The sequence below is a fragment of the Falco punctatus genome (assembly GCF_963210335.1).
Source record: "Falco punctatus genome assembly, chromosome: 3".
NCBI lineage: Eukaryota > Metazoa > Chordata > Aves > Falconiformes > Falconidae > Falco > Falco punctatus.
The window spans coordinates 118,949,709-118,966,197 of record NC_137582.1 but is presented as its reverse complement, the minus strand read 5'-3'; the positions used below and the strand labels follow the sequence as shown (position 1 = coordinate 118,966,197).

At 48.4% G+C, this 16,489-nt stretch overlaps 3 protein-coding genes and 1 long non-coding RNA gene across 9 annotated transcripts in view; 2 read left to right on the top strand and 2 right to left on the bottom strand.

The window, feature by feature from the left end:
- Positions 1-16,489, bottom strand: part of LOC308061682 — a 529,572-nt gene that overhangs the window by 124,965 nt on the left and 388,118 nt on the right. The gene's annotated exons all lie outside the window — the stretch shown is intronic.
- DNALI1 (dynein axonemal light intermediate chain 1) lies at positions 142-4,593 on the bottom strand. Its single transcript, XM_080382000.1, has 5 exons — positions 4,253-4,593; positions 4,011-4,180; positions 2,881-3,059; positions 2,426-2,590; positions 142-900 (listed from the first exon to the last, which is right to left on the bottom strand). Exons 1-5 carry the CDS (start codon positions 4,468-4,470, stop codon positions 865-867), a joined length of 768 nt encoding a protein of 255 aa, XP_080238126.1. The 5' UTR covers positions 4,471-4,593; the 3' UTR covers positions 142-864.
- On the top strand, positions 4,585-8,416 carry SNIP1 (Smad nuclear interacting protein 1). The gene is made up of 4 exons (XM_080381969.1): positions 4,585-4,825; positions 4,952-5,048; positions 5,549-6,138; positions 6,803-8,416. The coding sequence occupies exons 1-4, from the start codon at positions 4,647-4,649 to the stop codon at positions 7,065-7,067; spliced, it is 1,131 nt and encodes a 376-aa protein (XP_080238095.1). The 5' UTR covers positions 4,585-4,646; the 3' UTR covers positions 7,068-8,416.
- On the top strand, positions 9,080-16,422 carry MEAF6 (MYST/Esa1 associated factor 6). 6 transcript variants are annotated; one of them, XR_013927317.1, is made up of 8 exons: positions 9,080-9,238; positions 9,361-9,476; positions 9,551-9,638; positions 10,141-10,186; positions 10,837-11,029; positions 14,384-14,441; positions 15,074-15,107; positions 15,594-16,422. XR_013927317.1 is itself a non-coding variant. In XM_080382003.1 (8 exons), the coding sequence occupies exons 1-8, from the start codon at positions 9,143-9,145 to the stop codon at positions 15,600-15,602; spliced, it is 612 nt and encodes a 203-aa protein (XP_080238129.1). In that variant the 5' UTR covers positions 9,080-9,142; the 3' UTR covers positions 15,603-16,422. The 6 variants fall into 6 exon arrangements, 5 of the variants coding, with proteins under 5 accessions (XP_080238129.1, XP_080238130.1, XP_080238128.1 ...); XM_080382003.1 differs by lacking the exon at positions 14,384-14,441 and adding an exon at positions 14,251-14,280; XM_080382004.1 differs by lacking the exon at positions 14,384-14,441.

Below are 16,489 nucleotides of genomic sequence, written 5' to 3'. Positions count from 1 at the left end.
AGTAGCATCTCACTCTTTGTTTCTGCATCATCTGAAAGTTCTTTATGCAGTTGGAGATCAGGGTATTTCCACATCTCCATCTAAGGCCAGTAAAAACTGCGCTGGCAAAACATATCCTGAAGTGTTACTCAGTGGTGGTGGGGTTTTTTTGGTTTGGGCTGGGTGTCTTTTTTTCTGGAAACTAACTTCATGGAGTTCTTCATATGACTACAGTGATACCTTTCCCATGTCTGCTTGCTGTGTATAACCAGCTACTTACACAGGTACCTCAAGTAAAGATTTCATTTGCTTCCCATGAGAAGTGGAATGGCATCATCCCCTTTGTTTCCTCTGAAATAACCACGTAGAGAGCTTTGGTGTTGCTCATAGGCTACTGCTGACGGCTCTGACGGGATTTTGAGGTACGACTTGCACATACTCAAGGAAATACCCTCCAAACACCCATCCAACAATTACCTGCAGTTTCATTCTTTGTGAATGTGACTTACATTTATTGTAGACACTTTGTATATGGTTTCTGAATTTTCTACATTTTCAAAGTAATAATGTTACAAAGATGTTTGCACGTAAAAATGTTTTATTAGTTTATTGCTTTGAAGGTCACCTAGCATATTGCCTGCAGGCAATACCAGACAGGTTTGCTACTTAAGGAGTTAAATGCTGAGATGGCACTGAAAAGTGGGCACAGTAATTAAGGTTTTGGATTTAAAATCTTCAAGAGAAAAAGAAACACAACTATGCTGCCTTCAGTTACTGGTAAGCAAAAATTCAAGATTGTTTTATGAAGATAAGTCTTTGTCACTAATTGCAAACTTCTTGCTCTGACAGCAATTCTGAGCACTGCCTGGAGGATAACAAAAAAATCTACTTATTTCGTGCAATGATGCTTTCAAGTTGGGCCTGAAAAACAAATGAGACAGTAAGTCAAATTAGATTCAACCTAAAAAATACACTCAAATTGCTGTAAAGTGATAAATTGGTAGATATTAAAAGCGAGGAGCTCAGGGATGCTGCAATACTTCAAGAGAAGCAGGCCAGGTTTTTGTTGTGTGGGGTTTTTTTTTTTCCTAGCTATTCCGTTACTTGCTACATGTTTTATAAATTAGCTTTTCATTCTTGGCATACACACTTGTTGCATTCTGAGAAGAAAAGAGCTGGCTTTGGTTCCATACAATGAAAGACTCATTTTTATAATGTAAAGCACTGAAGAGGAAATTAAATAAAAGCTGTTGAAACAGTGGTCTGAATTCTCTGATTTCAGGCTGGACTATGTTAGCTAAATTGAATATTTGGCTCTAACATTTGGAACACAAACTCTGACTCTGGGACAAAAGTAGCTGGGAACAGCAAGTTTCTCAGTTACTGAGACAACTTGACGCCCAATTAGTAGATTGATTGGAGAGCTACCCATGCTTAGGGAGTGTGTCGTGCACGGAACTTCCAGGACTCTTAGATTGTCCTCTTCCTAGAGCTGCCATCAAAATAAACTACACCAGTGGTATACACACAGCTGTTACTTCAAGGAAGAAATACGGATTCAGTGGCAACACATACTTGATCTAACAGCAATTCCATTTTACGCCCTAAAATACTTCAAGATGGCCTGAAGATGTTAATGGTTTACAAGGGAGAAACTGTAGGAACAGCAAATACGGAAAGCAGCTTGGTGTAAAGGAAATCGTTTTTAGCTCTAGCCAGAAATACTTAAGGTACATTTTTTCTTTACTCAAAAGGTGTGGGATTATTTCCTTTCAAAAGCTAAGTAGTGAGGAGCAACTCTGTTTTCACCAAAGCAGTTTGCACAAAAATACTGCTGTGATTATGCAGTCCCCCCTGCATAAGTACACGATTATTCTTACTAGGAAATAATTAATGTTAAATGGTGTGTTTTGTCATCAGGGAGTCAGCTTTAATGGCCAAAGGCAAAAAAATAAACCATCTTAATTTGCCTTTACTAGATTTTCTATATTGTAGTTGAGAAGGGGTGCTAACTATTATAACCTTATAGTCAAATTATGCAGAAATAGATTCCTGAGATATCAGCGAAGTTTGAAGCCTCTCCATTTGGGGTTCAGCTGCATGCACGTCATCTTCTTCTCCAGCTGACTATAACAATCATTTTCTGAACAAATTCTGATCTCTCCCCGGCAAATGTGTGTATCTCTAGAATTCAGCTAATCTGACCTGATGTTTGCATCATGAGGTTTACTGGTAAAAACCAGCTGCTGACTGACCATGGAAGTAGAGAATGCAAAAGTGCTATTAACTCATGTCATTAAGAATTTAAAGAAAGTGGAATGTTAATACAATTGCACTGTAAGTGTAACACTTCTGGAACTATAAGCAGAAGGGTGCTTTTATATCTTTCTAATTACAAAATGAGAAGTTTTACCCTTGCTATTTGGAATTGAATTTTTTTACTAACCTTCAGCCGTTGATTCATTTGTTTCAGGAACTGAACCTCTTCAGCGTGTTTCTTTTCATCTATCTGTTGCCTTTCACGTTCACGTTTTTCAATAGCTTCACACGTGGCCTTCTGTTCACTCACTTGTCTTTCCAGCTCTCGCTTTTCCTCTTCTAACTCTGCAATCTTGGAAAAGAGTAGAGATATCTCAAGTTGTGTTTCTTACTAATCAATTTTCAGTTAAGATGGAACAAAGTTGTATGATGCACAGTCCTCAAAGTGTTCCAGATAGAATAGCACATAACTTGGGAAGTGCAATTAGGCCCTAGGAAAACAATAAGACAAGTATTTTGATGATCTTTACTGCCATCCAGTGGAAATAGAAATAACCAATTTCATACAAAATGCTATACGTAACATCCTTCCGCAGTATCATGTGCAGAAAACTACGTTATGGACTGAGCAGCCCAACTTACTCTTTTTTCCATGTCAGATTTGCCTTGTTCAGCTTGTAGTGCCTTCCGCATGCCGAATGCAACGCTGCTCTCGTACAATGTCTGATAAGCAGCAATTGTCATTTGGATTTCATCCCTGACTCGAAGCAGCAATAGTCCTCGCTCTGCGCAGTTAATTGTAGTTTCACGGATCAATTCATCTTTAAAGAAAGGTTACAACAGCCTAGTTAAAGTAGCTGCTGTACACTTACCCGGGAATGCTGGATACACACAGGCTCCAGAGTTTCTTGTCTTTCACCTAGTCTCTGTGCCACCAAAGCAACGCAGATTTGCTACAGATGGTTGTAATTATTTTTTTTCTTACTTTACAGCTATAGCATCAGCACTAGCAGATAAAAGTGGAGTGGTGGTACAGAACCTATGGTAACAACAGTGATACCGCTCCACTAAAGCTATAATGGCAAAAACCTAAACATTTGTAATGATTTTGTTGCAGTTATTCGGATGCCTCCAGTAGAGTTCAGAGCCTCTAGAAGAATCCTGCTCAAACCACAGGCACACCTTTACCTGTCTTCTGAGTGTCAGCTCTGTGAGTAACAAGACAGGGTAAAATGCTCTGTATGAAAGCTGACAGCTGGGGTTAACGGTCGCACCGGTCTGCTCTGCAGAGTGCCGAAGGGAAGGCAAGCGCAGCACGGCTGCTGGAAGGGCAGCCCTTGCCCCCTGCGGCCCCGTGTCAGCCTGATGGGCCGCTGTCAGCCCTGCTAGCCCAGTGTCGACCTGATGGGCCAGTGGCAGCCCTCCTGGCCTGCTGTCAGCCCCGTGACCTGGTATCGGCCCTGTGGCCTGGTGTGACCCCGATGGCCTGGTGTCAGCCCAGCCCGGTGGGGACTGAGGCTGCGTTAGCCCCATGGCCCAGCGTGACCTTGATGGGCCAGTGTCAGCCCTGCCGGCTCCATGTGACCCCTATGGCCCGGGGTCAGCCCTGCAGCCCGGTGTGACCCCGATGGGCTGTGTCGGCCCTGTGGCCCGCTGTCAGCCTGGCCGTGTCAGCCCGGAGGGGTGCTGAGGGGGACGTGGCTCCGGGAGCTGCAGCCCGGTGGGAGAGGGTGAGGGGCGCCGCTCGCTGCCGTGGCGGGCGCGGCACTGACCGAAGCACTGCCCGTAGAGCTCCCTGCGCACCGGGCACAGGCCGGTCTCCCGCGCCTGCCGCTGCCGCAGCCGCCGGTCCAGCTGCTCCTGGAGATGGATGACATCCAGGCGGGTGCTGGGCGCGCTGGACACCTCCTGCACCCAGCGCTGCTGCTCCTCCTCCCACTCCCTGCCAGGAAAAGCACCGGGCGTTAAGGGCGGCCGCGGGCGCTGCCGGGCGCAGCCGGGCGCGGCCCCTCACCGCGGCGGCAGGATGGCGTTGAGGAGCTCCTGCGGCTGCTGGGCGGCCGCGGCCCCCGGCGTCCCCCTCAGCGGCCCGGCCTGCGGGGGCTGCGGAGCGCGGGAGGCGCTGGCCGCCGGCGGGCGGCCTGGCCCGGCCCCGGGGCAGCGCTTCTCCGTGCGGCGGCTGACGAGCACCGGCGGGTCATATCGCAGCAGCGAGTCCGGCGGCGGGATCATGGCGGCCGCTGTTGCCGTTGCGACGGCGCCCGCCGCGGGGAGCGGGAGCAGCGCGCACGCGCGGGCCCGGCGCAGGCGCAGAAGCGGCCGGGGGCGCCCCCGGCGGAAGCGCTTCCGGGTGGCGGCGCGCGGGCCGGAAGCGGCGCGCGCTTCCCTTTGTGGCGGCCGGCGGTGCCATGGAGGCGGCGGCCGAGCGGCGGCGGCAGCGGCGGCGGCGGGAGGTGACGGTGAAGGCCGAGAAGCGGAGCCCCCGGCGCTCCGCCTCCCGCTCGGCGCGGGGCAGCCAGTCGCCGCCGGCCGAGGAGCGGCGGGGCCCGGCCGGGCCGCGCCAGGGCAGCCGCGGCAGGAGCAGCAGGTAGGGCGGCCCGGTGGAAGCGGGCCCCGCGCTGCGCCCGGCCCGGCCGCGGCTCCGCGGCGCACACCCCCCCACCCCCCGCACCCCCCCCCACACACCCCCACACACACCCCTCTTGTTTTCAAGATCGCCCAAGAGGAAGAGCAAGTCGGGGCGGAGGAGCCGGTCCCCGCGCGGCAGGCGGAGCCGCAGCCCGCACCACGCCGCCGTGAAGGTGAAGCAGGTAAATCGCGCAGCCGGTAGCCCCGGGGCCCGGCCCCAGCGGCAGCGGGACCCGCCCGTGCGAGGTACGGACAGCCACCGCGCGCTAGCAGCTACTGTCTTCCCGTCGTTGTAGCACGGCCTGTTCGGAAGAGGAGGGTCGGGGGGTCGTAGCCGCTTAATGGCTCCTGCTGCCCGCCCCAGGCTTTGCCTTAACCCACCGGGCGTTCACACACACACCTGAACCCGGCCTTTGCCCCCTACCCAGGCTGCCCACACGAGTTGCTTTGCATTTCGGGAGCATCGTGCTGTTTCTTCATCCTGCTTTATTCGGCACAGATTGTAAGAATCCAGATAGTTTGGCAAGGAACTAAGTTCCCCTCGCTTTGTGTTAGTTCTGCACACAGCATATCTAAGTACGCGTTGTCCGTGTGTAGGACTGTGATTTCTTAAAACGCGTCAGGCTTACTGCTCTTTCATTCTGATTTTGAATACATTACTATAAGTGATTCTTTGTTACAGGAGCGAGATGATCATTGTCGTAGAGGAAACGAGGAGCGAAAGCAGAGATACTCATCAGAACAAGAACATAGGAGAGACAGAAGCGGTGACAGAGATAGACACAGAGAGCACTCTGACAGAAGGAAGAATGCAAATGAAAGGCCTGGAGTTCGAGGCCACGAGAGAGAGAGAGATGTTCAGAACATCCGTGAGCAGCAGGCTGAGAGGGAGTTTTATAACGAGAGAAGACGAGAGCATCGACAAAATAACGAAGGCAATGGTGTTGACCAGAATCCAGAACTCGGGCAATCTGATAACAAACCTAAAGCAAAAGCTTCTGTAAACAAAGAGAAGCCAAGCTTTGAACTCTCTGGTGCGCTTCTAGAGGATACCAACACTTTCCGAGGTGTTGTGATTAAGTACAGTGAGCCCCCCGAAGCACGGATTCCGAAGAAGCGGTGGCGCCTCTATCCTTTCAAAAACGATGAGTTTCTCCCGGTCATGTACATTCACAGGCAGAGTGCTTATCTTCTGGGCAGGCACCGCAGAATCGCAGATATCCCTATTGACCACCCCTCCTGCTCAAAGCAGCATGCTGTGTTTCAGTACCGGTAAGTATTACTCTGCCTGCTGGTGAAACAGGATTATTGAGGAATTTATGGAGGAAAAAACCTGCAAACAAAAAAAACCCTGGATATGCACAGTTGAGAGGTACGAATTTGGTGTAAGTATGTTAGAGAGAGATGGAATTTATGTTTCACTGCGGCGTATCATCCTAGCAGTAATCAAAAATATCTGCGATTGCTCTCATTTAACCACAAGCAGCCTTTTAGTAAGACAAATAACACAGCAGGGTTAATCACAGAACTGTGTGTGTATCTGACTTGAAATAAACTGGCAGGTGTAATTGGCAGTAAAAGTATTTCAAGGAGAGGTTTTATTCATTTGGTCTTTCACAACAAAGTCTGCAGATCTGAAGCAGCAGGGGTTGCTGGCTGCGGAAGACAAAGATGCCATCTTAGGGAATGGCCATCTGTTCTGTTGTCGGAATTACTGTATTATATCATCAGAAATTTTAGGAGGTGATGCAGTCTGTCAGAATCTGCTCAGTCTCACGCGGTTTCATGTCGCTTTCATCAGACTAGTTCAGATCTTTGCAAGGACAGATACGCATTAACAGCACCGGGGCTTGCATGTTGGAAGACGTGTCTGCTGTTGGAGTATGTTTTCTGTCTCTTGCTGCTGTGATTGAATCGGTGGTTTTTGTTTTGCTAGGCTTGTGGAGTACACGCGTGCGGATGGTACCGTTGGCCGCAGAGTGAGGCCCTACATAATCGACCTGGGCTCTGGGAACGGCACTTTTCTAAATAACCAGCGGATTGAACCTCAGCGTTATTACGAACTCAAGGAAAAGGATGTACTGAAGTTTGGGTTCAGTAGCAGGGAATATGTTCTTCTCCATGAATCCTCAGATAAATCTGAGGCCAACACAAAGGACGATGATGATGATGATGAGAAGGAGGAAGAGTCTGACAGTTAACAGATGAGGAGGAAATTGGGGGGCGGGCAGGGGAGAGGAATTCATTGCAGTTGAACGTGCATTGGGATGTAAACATTGGAGCATCTCAGCACCGATGCCTCTTATTGCCTTAAAGTCCTTTTTCTGTTGCTGGTCTGTTCTCGTAGTTTATTATGGGGGACTTCACTGATTATTCATTTTTGATAGTTCTGCATATCAGGAAATACAGGTGGGTTGTTTTGGTTTTGTTTTGTTTTTTCTTCTCTTCTGCTTTTTCCCCCCCTCCGACAAGCAAAGAGCACCTGGAAGTGAAAGCTCTGATGCTGGAAGTACTCGACAGATGTTGAAAGACTGTCCTCTTCTAGAAAACGGTGTAAAACACAGCTGGCATATTTTAAATTATTTTTGTTAATTGTTTTGTTATAGCCATTTGAAAATGCTACTTTAGTAGTTAGAAAGTAACCCGGTGCATTTTGTAAGAAGTCTTGTTTGGTAGTTTGCCAAATTCCTTTGCCTGTTAGGAGTTCTAGACAGGAGGATTTACCCGGCTCATGACAGAAGGTGGAAATGTTGCAAAGCCCCTCTTGTCTTTGTATGTTTTGGGCAGTTCCTTTGCCTTGTGATGACTTTCAGGGACGGATGTTTCGCTGGATTACACTACCTGAAAACGACAAGGTAATTTGAAATCAAAATTAAACACTTCCTGGGACTCTAGGTGAGGATCCTGTGATTTGGGGGCTGAGGTCTAGGTCAGCGTCTGCCCGGCATGGTTCCAGCGTGTGGTGCTGAAGCTGTTACTGGATGGTGAGTGTATGGGTCTGAAACTGGGGCCTTTATTTCTGATGCCACCCCTGCCCCATGAATAACTTCTCATTGGTTTCATTTGTATTACGCGTAAAGACCTTTAACGTGGTGACATGTTTTAACCACAGTTTGCACTATTTAAGTTTTCTTTTTATGAAAAGTTATACAAGTCACCTGTTTGAAATTAGTCTTCTTCCCTGTGAAACAAAACGCTGCTTTGGGAAGAGAAGAAACAATCCCACTCACTGAAAGTCTTGCCTATTTTTGGATGTCTCCTCCCCATTGCTTTATGGTATAAGAAATGTGTATTTTCCACGCCATTTACTAATTTGCCTGGATGTTTGTTCTTTGGTCACAAGCTATTTGTACCTGCTGTGTATATACTTTGTGTATACAAGTGTTGCATATTGTATACACAGGCTAGAACATTTATGGTGTAAATATGGGGCATTGACATGGGGCTACAAACAGTAGATAGAACAAGTTTTGGCTAGGAGGATCTCCTTTATATATACACCAGGGATTTTTAAATAAAGAATTTGTAAATTTAGCCCTAATCACTGGTAGTTTCCTAGTCCCTACTGTCTTTTTTTTCTCCCGTGTTCCTTGAAATAGATGGACTTCCCATGCTCATCTCGGTATTCAGGTCACCAAGTGAGTTTTAAAAAAAAATTGTGTGATTTGGGGGGGTGGGGGGGATGTGTGCGTGAGGGGGTTCGCACCGCATCCCTGTGCTCAGGCCTTGCGGGGGGGGGGAGCGGGGTTGTGGGGGGCGCGTGTGAGTGGGGCGGGAGAGAATGGGGCGGGGGGTGAGCGGGGGTGCGTGGGGCTGGGGGGGGGAGGGAGGGAGGGAGTGGGGCGGGGGTGCGCGGGGCGCGCGTCGCCTCACAGCAGCCCGCGCCCGGCTGAGTAGGCTGCGGGCACCGGGGGCACCGGGGGCACGGAACGCCCCTCGGCTCGGCCTGCTCGGCTCGGCTGCCGCCCCCCGCCCGGCTCGGCCGCCCCCCCCCCCCCCGCCGCGGCTGCGCCGGGCCGGGCCCGCGGGGCCAGCTCCCCGCTGCGGCCGAGACCGAGGCCGCCCCCCGGCAGGGCATGACCCGAGGCCTCCGGGCCGGCTGGCGGCGGGCCCGGATCACCCTTCCGCGCCCGGGCGATGGGCCGGCGGGGGCCGCCGGGGCGGGGCGGAGCGGGGCCGGGCCGGGGCGGGCTCGGCGCTGCCCCCGGCGGCCCCTCCCGGCAGCGCAGCCGCCGCCGCGCCCCGCCCCGCCCGGCCCGCGCAGGCCGCCGCCGCCATGGCCGCGCTGCACGCCAAGGCCGGCGGCCCCCCGCAGATCCCCGACACCCGCCGGGAGCTGGCCGAGCTGGTGAAGCGCAAGCAGGAGCTGGCGGTGAGCGGCGGGGCCGGGGGCGGCGGGGCCTGCAGGCCGCGGGCGGGCGGGCGGACGGCGGGGCCTGGGCCGCGGGCGGGCGCGGGGCCGGGCCCGCTCCATGCGCTGCCTGTGCCCGGCAGGAGACGCTGGCCAACCTGGAGCGGCAGATCTACGCCTTCGAGGGCAGCTACCTGGAGGACACGCAGATGTACGGGAACATCATCCGCGGCTGGGACCGCTACCTCACCAACCAGAAGTGAGTCCCGGCCCGGCCCGGCCCGGTCCCGCCCGCCCCCCGGGCCCCCGCGACGCCCTTTCTCTCTTTTTCAGGAACTCCAACAGCAAAAACGACCGAAGGAACCGCAAGTTCAAGGAGGCTGAGCGGCTCTTCAGCAAGTCCTCGGTCACCTCGGCTGCGGTGAGTGCCAGGCCTGGTCCCAGCGGGGCCTGGCCGGCGGCCCCATCCCCATCCCTGCCGCATCCGCATCCCCTGCCCCGTCCCCTGCCCCATCCCCGTCCCCATCCACGTCCCCATCGTTGTCCCCTCCACCCCTTGGTGCTCCTCAGTGCAGCTGGTCCTGTGGCGGTCTCTCAGGCTGCTGCAGGACCACTGTTCTGTTCTGTCACCCCTGACCCAAGCACCTTCATCCCACATCGCAGCCTCTTTCAGAAACCCTTTTCCTAGTGCCCGGAGAGGCGAAAGGGAATTGCAGTCAAGAACCACCCATGCCACACACTTGTCACTGCCATCTGTGTCTTACCTTTTTGCTCCTAACCCCCTTCTGCTGGTGCTAGGTCATATGTTCTTTCAAGCAAAAGCCTGATGTGTCTTTCTTTGTGAGGCAATCTCTGTGGTTTTGAACATTCGGAAAGTGGTAAGTGGATTACGGCTTTCATTAACGCCCCTTTTGGTTTTCTAGGCGGTCAGTGCATTAGCTGGAGTTCAGGACCAGCTCATTGAGAAGAGTAAGTCACTTTTTCATTTCTCTCAGACTTGGGAAAGAATTACTCTGCTCCCCACCGTTCAGCTCTGTCTCCAGTTGTCTGGATTCGTGCTGTGCTCACTGCTCCCTGTCCCGGGACCTGTGGCTGCTCCTCGTAGGCTAGCTGCCGCCTCCTCCCAGCACAGCCGCTGGCTACGCAAGTCGGCAAAGTGGCACTGTGAGAAACAGAAGTTGAGCTTCCTTTCTCGAGAAAACTCATGTTCAGCAAGGGTTTGTTGTGCATAAAACTTATTTAAATGGACTTTGTGCTCTTTGAAGAAGGAGGCGAGTAGAGCTGAAGGGATGGGTTTCTGTTTGTGTGTCTGTCATTCAGTTGCAGGTGATGTGGGAAGGGGCCACACATTCAGGATTTTAAAAAATGGGTTTGTAGTCAATACTAAATCAGCTGCAATTCTAGCGTGCTTCAGTTACCGAGGAGGCCACTTGCTGTCCTTCAGAAATATTTTTCAGGTTCTCTTATGTACCTCCTGGTGCCATAAGGCTCAGCGTGTCTGCTGCCCTGTGTACTGTTGCTGGCAGTTGCTTCTTCCATGCAGGGCTTTGCCAGGGCAGCCTGGGATATGAGCTGCAGGGAGGTAACTGTTGTGCTCGTCTGTGTTTGTCACGCTCTAGGGGAGCCAGGCAGTGGCACAGAAAGTGACACTTCTCCAGACTTTCACAATCAGGAGAATGAGCCCAACCAGGAGGATGCTGAAGAGCTGGATGGGTCTGTGCAGGGGGTGAAACCCCAGAAAGCTGCTTCCTCTACTTCTTCTGGGAGCCACCACAGCAGCCACAAAAAACGGAAGAACAAAAATCGACACAGGTTAGTGGTACCAGCAGCCGCCTTGTCGTATCTTCTGAATGGTCAGCTGTCATTGAGTTTACTGTATGATGTGAAAGGAGCTAGTAACGTGTTAGAATACTGAGCAGCTCAGGTGGCTCGTTTTGGTAATTTTTCTGGGTTTCAGTTGTGTGCATCCTGTAGTGTTCCTCAGGACCCCGTTGCCCCAGTGTCTCAAGGAGGGGAAAGCACACGGAAGAAGTTAAACAAGCAGCGCAGGGCGCTTGACCCCAGCTCCGGTACAGCTGTGCTTTTGACCAGGCTTTTTCAGTTCTGTCTGTCCAGGAGAGTCATAAAGCTGCCTTCCTTCCAGTAGGGGAAGAGTGCGGTCCTGGCCTCCTGTCCTTGCTTCTTGGTTTCTGCAGAACCAAGTAAGATAGGAATGTCAGTACTTTCTGTGGAGAAGGAGAGTGTAAAAGCAAATTGGAATAGTTTTGAGAGTTGTGGATACTCCCGGTATCTTCACTAAGATTTCCACTCCAAACCCTTTCAGCTGGCACATCCCAGACTGGGTCTCTTGATTAGGGCATAGAAGAGTTGCTTTGTCACATTGACCTCAAAGTGTTTGTTACTAAATTGACCTAAATTCATGTGAAACAAAGATTTCCTGAACTCTTTATGGCTGAATTTAGATGACCGGTTCTGCTCCTTACGGTATGCCCCTATGGCATGATGCAGCGTGATGGGCTGATGGTTTTGAAATCTGAAATAAGCTCCCTGCCTTACAGCACTGCCCTCCGTGGGCCCACATAACGGGCTGCTTAGCCATGGCTCGGTGCCCCCCAGCAGAGCTAGCCCAGGGCTTTCTACACCGTCTGCCAGTGCACTGTGGAGCTGGGGCCTAAGGGGAAAAAACCATGGAAATCCATGGCCTTGGGGAGAGGAGACATTTACTGCAGAACTGCACCACTGGAAACGATTGCTGCAAATGGTACCTAAAGATTATTAGAAGGAGCTTTTTAAAAGTGTTCTTGCTAACTTTGAGCTTGTTGGCTTTATGTATGGATGGGCTTTACTTTCCTCTTTAAGGGACCTTCCCATACAATCACAAGAGAGAAATGTTTTCAAGAAAAGTGGTAAAAATTTACAAAGATTGCTGGGGGAAGGTTGGTTTGGTAGATACGGAGGTAGGTATAGCACTTGAAGAATGTTTAACTAATTTTATTTGTTTATCAGGTTGTGAGTCATTAGCGTGTCTTTAATTCTTAGGTCAGAATTTTCTTCCTACAGCAGTTTTTGTTGGGCAAACATCCTAAAGTACTGGATGTCCCTTTGGTTCCTCATGAGCTGGGAATCCAAAGCAGTTCAGAACTTTCTTTTTTTTTTTTTTGGCCTGTAGGCAATTGGAAAGAAGTTCAGTAATAACACAAGAAACTACATCTGTAGACAAATTCAGAGAAGCAGTCTGTAAAACTGAAGTACCGCTTAAGAAAATTGCTTTTTCAAACAAATTATAAAATTAAGCACTTAAATGGACAGCAAACCAATCCAGTGCAGATGCAGCGGGGTGCAATACAAAAGCTGTAAATAATATAAATTGTTTTGCTCCATTACATAGCCCGAACTTTAGTGACAGGAGTTAGGAAGAAACTGCCCTACTGACAGGTTGTGTTGCTTTGGGGTTTCTTCTACATTCCTTCCACTGAAGCAGCTGATGCTGTCTACTGTCTGGGACAGTGTTGGACGTGAGGAGCCCTGGTCTGATCTGGTATGGCCATTCTTAACATCCCAAGAGATACGTCAGATGCATCTACATTACAGAAGGGCTTAGTAAGTTAGTAATTGACTATTTTGTAATGCTTAGCATAGCCAGATAGATAACTAAAAGAGGATAAATAAGTTTCTAATAAAAACTCTGTTAAAATTGTGATTGCCATTGTTGACTGTCCCCTAAATTTTTGGCAGAAAAGACCAAACAATTGTCAAGTACCTCTAGATTAAAAAAGAGAAACAACAACAAAACAGTCCCAGTCTACTGAAAGTGCAGCAAAGTGTTTTAAAATGCATTACAGCCCAGAGTGCTCTTTCAGATGAGACTGGTGTGTCTGTTTCTTGAGTGTCATGGAACGAAAAAGAGAAAAATAAAAAAAAATACTGGCATGTCTTTTTGTTCAGAAACTCTTCCATTTGCCAGCATACGACTGAGTTCTGCTCACCTGTCCCTGAAGAACGGGGAGGTGATGGGAGCAGGCACCCAGGAGGTGCACTGACTCCGCTAGATTTTCTGCTTTGTACGCCACCCAGAGCGGTGTGGAAGGTGGGGTTCGGGCTGGGCAGAACTGTTGTGAATAGGCAGCTTAACTCCCCACCCTTAAAACCAGGGCATCAGGTGGAAATCAAAGTGTTTTTACTGAACTCATGCTCTGTTCCCTCTGAGACCATGGGAATGCCAAGACCGTTATTTTCTGTGTGCTCAGCAATTTTCATGGCTAGAAACTATTTCAGGAGAAAACAGTATTGTTTCCTCTTAGAAATTCAGTGCTGAAAAGCTGCTAAGTTACAGCTGATTTGATGATAAGTCCTTTCCAACAAATACACCGTTAGCTTTGGGGCAGAGCTGGTTCTAGGGCAGCGCCGTGGTGTCCGTGTGAATGCTGAGGCGAGGGGTGGGAATGTTACCAAACTGTCATTAGCTTTGGCCAAGTGACCGTCTTCTCTTTTTAGCTCTCTGAAGGAGGCGAGTGCAAGAGGATGTGTGTGCATATGCGCGTGCATTATGAGAACGTTCGAATGCGGAGTTGGCCACTTAGTTCCGTGTCGTCTCCACCTCTGCCTGAACAAGCTTTGCTTTGCCGTAATAATTAGACAAAGCCACTGCTTCCTGACCACCCGCTCGTTTGCTTTTGCAAGCAAATCCGTTTTTCTCTCTGCTTGTGAGCTAGTGTGCACTCTCAAGTATCCGATAGCTTCCTTTTGAAATTCCCTCCATAAAACCACTCTGCCTCTGTCCTAACACCTCTTTTTTTCCCAGAAATCCGATTGGGGAGGGGGACTCTGGATTGCCACGTCTAGAGTGCTTTTTGTGCCCAATTCTGGTTAAGATATCTTAAGCACTTTATGGCATTTGAACACTGGCTTTATTATTTATTTTATTTTTACTTTATTTTTTAGTAATCTCGCTAGGGTGGCTAATCAACTAATTTATTTAATTCATTAGTATATTAATTTCTATTGCTTTCTTCCTTTCAAATGCTGCCCCTCAGCCCGTCTGGCATGTTTGATTATGACTTTGAGTAAGTTTGACTTGAATTAGTACTTGTGCTGTGTTGTTAGTGTGTAGACACCAATGTGCCTTTTGAGACCTTTCTAACCCATAGTTTATCTGTTTAATTGTAGGTATGTATATTAGGTTAGGCTGGGAAGTTTTTTTTAAAAACAGAAAAGCGTGATGGAGGTAACATTTTATTTAATAACTTCAGCAAAATTAAATTAACTTCACTCTTCTTTACCTTTCTATTTCATTTTTAAATAGATAAACTTTTTAACTTAAAAACTTAGTTTAAAAACTGATTCTTCTGGCTTTGCTTCTGAAGGAGATTAGTGTAGACTTGGATATTTCCTTCTGGAAAAATGTAATAAACTCAGTACCTTTGACTCGTATAACCCCTGTCATCTTAAACTCCTATCTCTATTCCAAGTAAATAACCATTACCACTATGTCTGAATAATTACCTATGGCATAGTTACACATCTAACAAATTAACATAGAGCATGCGTATTTAACCTTATTTCTTTATGCTGCATAACTTCCCTGTGATTTTTATTATGAACCTTTATTAACTCTTTTTGTGAGTGGACGGAATATGCATTTTGACAAATTATAAAGAATCCACTCTCTGTCTCTTTGCTGCTTTCTTGTCCAGTAATATTGGGACAGTGATTTGGCTCAGCCGAATTGAGAATGTGGATTGAATTAACCAAATAGTCTTTGTTGTAGCCTGTGCCATATGCAGTAGCTGGTTCTTTGAACTCTAGTGTTGGCTTAATGTATTGAAATGGACATTTCTCTTATCTTTCCAACCACAGGATTGATCTCAAGTTAAACAAAAAGCCAAGAGCCGTAAGTATCAGTGCTTTGTCGTTGTTTTCATTGCTCATCTGTAGACTTGAGTGGCTGACTGACTCCTAAGCTTAAAAAGCCTCCCTCTGCTGTAATTTAAGATCTTATTTTCGTGGTTGAGGAATCTCATGGTATGAAAGAAGCATTGTCTTGTGGATTTAACAGTAAATAAGCCCAGGTAGGCTTGTTACGAAGCTAGGTCACAGTTAAGTCCTACACACTTTTTATGAAAAAAGCTGTTTTGCATCCTATTATCTTGTCATGATCTGGAACGTTAAAAGCATCTGGTTTGAGTTGATGCGCTCTTGAATTAAAGTTTTGAAGGGTCCTTTCTTTTGAATGTTTAGCTACAAGAAAAAAGCCTCTTTTCTGTTTTGCCTGCAACTAATGGTATGTAGAAATGAGAGAAGACTGAAAATCCCAGCTCTGCAAGCAGAATCGAAGGTAGAAGCGTCTCAGTGTGCCTGTCCTCTCCTTTCTCTGCAGGACTACTAGACTCATCAGTGCTGATGCTTCCGGGATTTAGGTCTACATGAATCCCCACTGAGAAAAGTGCCAGTCGACTGAATGAGCATGATGGCAGCTCTCTGGCCAAGTGTCTGCAGATGGGAGTGGCTCGCTCTAAAGAACTTAGATGGGGGGAGAAAATCTTGGACCATGTACTTTGCATCATTTTTAAATCACCTGAGTTGCAGGAAGACTAAGGTGTAGTAGTAGTATTAGTAATAGTAGTAGTAGTAGTCCTGAATTCCTGACTATTCTGTGCTTCCACCTCAGTTGGGAACTTCCTAATATTGGCTGATCTTGCTGCTGCCACCCCTGTCATCTGCAAACCTATGGAGAGGTATTGCTTTTTCCACTGGAACTGGGGTATGATTCAGTATGTCCCATCCATGTTCTAAGACTTAGATTACTTCCGTTGCCAATACTTAGCTTTGTAGTTTTGTTTTTGTTTTGTGTTTTTTGTTGGTTTTATTGTGTTGTTGGGTTTTTTTTAAACCAAAGTGTATAGTTAACAAAATGACTTTTGGTTTCTTTGTTTTAATCCGTGTAGAGTGGAAGGTTCTTCATTTTGTGGAACAGCTCATTTTGATTCTTCCTCAAGTAGAGAAGAAGGTGGTTAACCCTTTTCTCTAGCTTTAATTTTAAGCAACATCTCCTAAAATTTACGCAGTGCTTTTAGAGGCAGGGAGGGCCGGAGCTCAAAGCTATCTTGCTCTTTGCTATGTTTGAGATTGGGTGGATTCTCTTTTTAATACCAACTTCTGTCATTTGTACATAAACAATAAAAGTTACATGTTTGTCTCTCTTCTCATGTTTTGTTCAGTCCAAAATTTGACTCCTAGTGCTTTTTATGCTCCATCTGCTTTATGAGGAGCTTT

Excerpts from the sequence above, each read along its gene's own strand:
- DNALI1 (XM_080382000.1), bottom strand. The coding sequence starts at position 4,470 with ATGATCCCGCCGCCGGACTCGCTGCTGCGATATGACCCGCCGGTGCTC. Across the intron at positions 3,060-4,010 it reads GCTCTACGGGCAGTGCTTCG|ATGAATTGATCCGTGAAACT; the intron begins GTCAGTGCCGCG and ends CTTTCTTTAAAG. Across the intron at positions 2,591-2,880 it reads AATCTGACATGGAAAAAAGA|ATTGCAGAGTTAGAAGAGGA; the intron begins GTAAGTTGGGCT and ends CTCTTTTCCAAG.
- SNIP1 (XM_080381969.1), top strand. The coding sequence starts at position 4,647 with ATGGAGGCGGCGGCCGAGCGGCGGCGGCAGCGGCGGCGGCGGGAGGTG. Across the intron at positions 4,826-4,951 it reads AGCCGCGGCAGGAGCAGCAG|ATCGCCCAAGAGGAAGAGCA; the intron begins GTAGGGCGGCCC and ends CTTGTTTTCAAG. Across the intron at positions 6,139-6,802 it reads CATGCTGTGTTTCAGTACCG|GCTTGTGGAGTACACGCGTG; the intron begins GTAAGTATTACT and ends TTGTTTTGCTAG.
- MEAF6 (XM_080382002.1), top strand. The coding sequence starts at position 9,143 with ATGGCCGCGCTGCACGCCAAGGCCGGCGGCCCCCCGCAGATCCCCGAC. Across the intron at positions 9,639-10,140 it reads CCTCGGTCACCTCGGCTGCG|GCGGTCAGTGCATTAGCTGG; the intron begins GTGAGTGCCAGG and ends TTGGTTTTCTAG. Across the intron at positions 14,281-15,073 it reads ATGTTTGATTATGACTTTGA|GATTGATCTCAAGTTAAACA; the intron begins GTAAGTTTGACT and ends TTCCAACCACAG.